This window comes from Tupaia chinensis, unplaced genomic scaffold (genome assembly GCF_000334495.1).
Source record: "Tupaia chinensis unplaced genomic scaffold, TupChi_1.0 Scaffold000115_1, whole genome shotgun sequence".
NCBI classification, from domain to species: Eukaryota; Metazoa; Chordata; class Mammalia; order Scandentia; family Tupaiidae; genus Tupaia; species Tupaia belangeri.
Window position 1 is genome coordinate 4,787,148 of NW_006159579.1, and position 5,141 is coordinate 4,792,288.

The 5,141-nt window shown below is 62.7% G+C and overlaps 1 protein-coding gene across 8 annotated transcripts in view; it reads left to right on the plus strand.

The window, feature by feature from the left end:
- SRC (SRC proto-oncogene, non-receptor tyrosine kinase) overlaps positions 1 to 5,141 on the plus strand; it is a 30,755-nt gene that overhangs the window by 13,610 nt on the left and 12,004 nt on the right. For 7 of the 8 annotated variants that reach the window (XM_027770175.1, XM_027770177.1, XM_027770176.1 and 4 more), the window contains 3 exons: positions 31 to 223; positions 1,585 to 1,684; positions 1,924 to 1,941. In XM_027770175.1, coding sequence (XP_027625976.1) covers positions 31 to 223; positions 1,585 to 1,684; positions 1,924 to 1,941 — 311 coding nt within the window. The remainder of the gene's footprint in view (positions 1 to 30; positions 224 to 1,584; positions 1,685 to 1,923; positions 1,942 to 5,141) is intronic. The other variant, XM_027770180.1, reaches the window with a different exon arrangement.

Below are 5,141 nucleotides of genomic sequence, written 5' to 3' on the forward strand. Positions count from 1 at the left end.
CCCCCCGGCGCGCGGCGCCGCAGCCGGGCCCCCGCCGACAGCGCCCACGGCGTCCCGGGCGGGGCCTTCCCCACCTCGCAGACCCCCAGCAAGCCAGCCTCTGCCGGTGGCCACCGCGGCCCCAACGCACCCTTCGGCCCCGCAGCCACGGAGCCCAAGCTGTTTGGAGGCTTCAACTCCTCGGACACTGTCACCTCCCCGCAGAGGGCCGGGCCGCTGGCTGGTCAGTGACTTGGGCATGGGGGTGCGATGTCCTGGCTCCTCCTGGTCAGGAGGGCTGTGTGCCTGTGTGCCTCTCTGGGCGGCTGCTCTCCCCGAAAGGGGGAGAGTGTGTGGGACGTTCCTGGTGGCAGTGGGTGAGGAAGCGCCTGTAACTGCAGCTTGGCGCGTTCCCTGTGGCTTCGGGAGTGGATCAAATGCGCGGGGGGCGGGGGCCGCTGAGGCCAGGGGCAGGGCCTGAGGCTGCTGCCTCATGGCTCAGGACCGGTCAGGACTGGGGTACGTGTGTGGCAGAGGGGCCGGTGGGTAGGTGACTGGGGGAACCCGAGCTCGGGTCTTCAGAGGCTGGGTCCGACGCCCAGATGCGCCCCTGCGCCCTCTGCTGGCCATGTGCGGGTAGGGCAGCCCAGGCCAGGGATGCTTGGAGTGCTCCGCTGCGATCTGAGAGACAGATTGCTCACACAAACACGTGCACTCTTCCTAACACACTCAGAGCCACACATGATACACACCCACACAGGACACGTACTGTGCTGAGGTGACACACCGTCAGAGGCACTCACACACCCAGTGCAGAGGCACACTCATACCGACACACCCACAACCTCATACTTGCAGATGAAAGCAGACTCTGCCAGAAACCCTAGTGGAGACAGATACGCAGATGCACAGGTGCATGTGCGTGCAGCGAGAACACACGCACAGACACTCAGGCAGGCCTGGACTTCTGCGACACAGACACACGCCCAGCGAGACAAAGGGACCTGCAAACACGCCCATCTATCACACATGTGCCTGGACCCTTCCACACGGGACCGTGCAGTGCAGAAAACAAAACTCTGTCTCCCCTGCCCCGGGGAAGAGAAATGAAGGCAAGGTATACTAGGCGTGGGGTGCTGGGAGGTGGGAACCTCCGTGCCGGCCCAGGAAGGGCAGCGTGGAGGCGTGAGGGCTGTACTCTGAGGAGGGGGAGATTGTAATTTCAAACGGGAGGACAGAGAGGGCCTCTAGGAAGGGACAGCTGCCTGCAAGGGAGATCTCTTCAGATCTGTGCACAGAGACAGGGCGACCCGCCCTGGCGCAAACCTCCTCCCCACTCATCCAGCCCACAACCCTTTCCTGAGCACCTACTGTGTGCAAGACAGACATCCGCAGATGCGCAGAGCACCATCTGCAGCCTGGGAACACTCAGTCACGCAGGACGTGTGTGAGGTGCCTGGGCACCGTGGGTGCACACAGGTCCCCCCTCCTGTGACCACGTCTCTGGGCTGGGCGCCGCTGGTGTGAGACAGACCGCTCCTGCCTATGGAGTTCAGGGCCGTCCTGCCACCCCACCCAGCCCCTGATGCACCCACTGCTCTGCAGGCGGAGTGACCACTTTCGTGGCCCTCTATGACTATGAATCACGGACGGAGACCGACCTGTCCTTCAAGAAAGGGGAGCGGCTCCAGATTGTCAACAACACGTGAGTGCCCCAGCCCACCGCCGCTGAGAACCACTCTGGGATTTCAGTGTCCGCTGGTCCTGCCCTAAGGGAGCTGCCGACAGAGGACGGTGTGGAGCCCGCATGCTCTGCCTCTGCCTCGCCCCCAGTCCCCGGGCCCCCTTCCTATCCCATGCCCGGCCCCGGCCTCGCTTTCTCCCTCTCCGTCCGACCCCCTCTCAGCTTCTCCCTCTCTCTGCTTCTTTCTCGCTGGCCCTTAGGAGGAAGGTGGATGTCAGGTGTGTACACACTTTGTGGGAGGCGGGCTGGGTGAGGGGTGCTTTGCTGCGTGTGGGGGGCTGCTGTCTGCATGTGCTGCCAACATCCATGTCCCTGGCTGTGGCCTTGGCTCCCTCGGCTGCCCCCACACCCCCAACTTCCCCAGCTGTCCTCCGCCCCCAGCCCATTTGATCAGGTCCTCCACCTTGACGCCAGGCCAAAATTAGGGGCCCTTCCATCACACACAGCACTCATCCCACACCCCCTTTTTCGTCACCTTCCTACTGACTTCTCCTGAGCTCCCCGTGCCCCACGCTGACCCCAAAGCCTGCCTGGAGTGCCTCTTGCATGCAGGGGCCATGGCTGGGCCCAGGAGGCCTGTGGAGAAGGCCTGGTCCATGCCCTCCTGGAGCCAGCCTTGCTGCCCCATCCTGGCTAGTGCCAGGCAGAGAGCTGGGCCTTTCTTGTGGTGATCACAGGGACCAGGCGGGACAAGCAGGGCCTTGAAAGGACAGTGGGAGGCAATCCTTGGAGGAGGGGGCGGAAGGTGCCGCTGGAGGTGCTGCCACCTTCAGGCTGTGGGAGGGAAAGCAGGTTTAGAAGGAGAGGCGTGTCCTCAAAGGCCTGGCGGGGAAGCTGGGCTGTCCCTCCATCCCCGCTGTGTCCTGCCTGTCCTGCCTCCCTTCCCTTGAGCATGCTGTGCCCTCTGTCTGACACACCCTTTCTGTTGTCTCTGCCTGGCGAACTCCTATCCATCCCTTAAGACCCAGCGCAGAACTGCCTGCTCTACGAGGCAAAAGGGAACAGAGGGGCAGGTGCCATGCCGGTCATCCCCCCTGTGGCCCCCGCATATTTGCTCCTCTCTGCAGTCCAGCCAGGGCTGCAGTCATGGGGAGGGGGCTGTCTCCAATTTGCAAATGAGGAAACTGAGGCTCAGAGATGTGAAGGCCTTGTCCCAGCTCACGGGACTCCCGAGTAGCGAAGTGGGAGTGGCACGTGGGCTCCCTCCATCCCCAGCAGCTCTTTGCCAGGAAGGGGGTGTCCCCACCCCCACCTCATGTGTCACCGTCCTGATGAGGCTCCAGTCTCTTATTGTCGCCCGCTGTTTGCATCTGCTTCCTCCCAAACTGGGAGCTCCTTGAGGCCTGCCTGCTGGTCCCCCTCATTTCTGGTCCCCACATCACCTAGTGTGAAGTGTGGGGGGTGTCCGGCCGGGGCCGTGAGCAGGATGAACCGACAGCGATGACACTTGCCGTCTGTCGCGCCGAGGGTGAGCCAGGTCATGTGCTGAGTGCTTTAAATCGCATGGTTTCATATATCCCGTGTCACCACAGCCCTGAGGAGTGGGAACTCCTATTTGGCTCGTTTTATAGAGGAGAAAACTGAGGCCTAGGGGGCTGAACAGCCTTGCCCAAAGTCTCAACAGACAGTGGTAGAGCTAGGAGGGTTAGGCGGACCCCAAACCCAGCCACAGAGGAGGGCTCCATGCGGGTGCAGCAGAGCCCGAGGTGGGGACGGCCCAGGTGAGGGGGGATGCCCAGGATGGTGATTAGGAGGTGCCCTGGAGCCTCAGACCGGGGCCCAGCTTGAGGAAAGGGGCAGAGGTAGCGAGGCTTTTCCACCAGGCCCAGGGGGGAACCCCCACTCCTCCCTTTTCTGGCCCCTTCCCTGGCTTCTTCCTTCCTCCCAGGCGGGCTGGGAGATGATGGGCCGGGTCTGGGGCTGCCAGGAGGGCCTGGGGTCTCGTCTGTGAGAAGTCCAGGGTAGCAGTGAGGCCGAGTCGGGGGTGGGAGCCCTTTTTCACATCACACCACTCAGCTGCTCCTTTGCGTAGAAATTGGGGAGGAGGAGAGAAACAGGGGGCTGGGGTGGGTCTTAGTGGAAGCCGGCATCCCAAGTTTGAGGTTGCAGGGCTCATGCCCCACCCAGGGGCCACCCAGCATGTCCTCCTGCCATCATTGCCTGGGACCGTTCCTCTCCCTGCCCTGCCCACGCACCCTGTGTGAATGAGGGCCTGTGTCCAGTGGGTGTCCAGCCTGGGTGTGGGGATGGCCTGTCTGTTGCTGGCTTCTGCCAGGGCTGGCCAGTCAGGGTCTTCACAGAAACAGACCTGCAGACCCTGCTCCATGGCTCTTGATGCCAAATAGCCCCAGGTCCTAGGATCTGGGTCCTATAGGCTCACTGGGGTTAGAAGTCTGACTGCCCCAAGCCCATCGGGCTGGCGCCTGAGTCTCCAGGGGTCAGGGCCCTCTGGGTCTGGCTCCCTGAACTGCTACTTCCTCCCACCCCTGTCCCAGCTTTCCAGCAGGCTCTGCCAGCTGGTCTCTGCCTCCCAGCCCTGGGCATTCTGGGGCAGGGGCACCTCAGGGCTGCAGAGCCTCCCAATTCCCATGCCTCCCTGCCTTGGCCTCATCCACCCCACATTCCACCAGCTGTGGGCCCCAGGCCTCAGGGCTGTCTGTCTGGGCACTGGCTGGCCTCCGCCCTGGGGCCGCTGGTCCAAGGCTGGGCCAGGCCCCCTCGCCCACTTGTCTGCAGGCCCAGTGTGCTTCCCTGGCCAGTCCCGGCAGCCCCTGTGTGTTTACATTAACGCCCAGGCTGCATCATGTCCAGCTCCCGATCCACCGCCAGCCTGGCTGGACACCAGAATTAGGATCCAATAAAGAGGATCCCGAGGCTCAGAGAGGTGAGGTCAGTTGCTTGCAGTCACACAGCTCGTGAGCAGCAGTTGGGAAGTAAAATGGCGACTTGGGGACTCTGGGCCCAGTGCTTTCTCCTCTCACACGGTGGGAGATGTGGGTTGGGCAGGAAATGTGTGAGTCCCTTCCTTCCCTTTCCCCTCGTCTGATGGGGGCCAGTCCCAGGGAGGTGCCGAGTTCTGCAGGCGAACTCCGGGCCCGATCAATGCCGCAGCTGCTCCCACCCCTGGACGTGGGTTACACCCCTCCACCCAACCCTCCAGAAAGCCACGGGCCTTGGTGTGTGAGCCTCAGCAGGTTCCAGCCTCTCAGCCCCGTGACGGGAGGGTGGGGACTGGTGGCTGCACTCACAAGTGGGCAAATCGCGGCTCGGTGATAGTCACAGAAACAGCCCGGCCGCCCGGGCCCACCTCACTGCTGACCACTGGAACACCACACTGCCTGCAAGGGAGAGTCTGTAGACAGCATCTCCTCTCCCCCTTTTCTTCTTCGTCCTCTTTTTTTTTTTTTTTTTTTTTTTT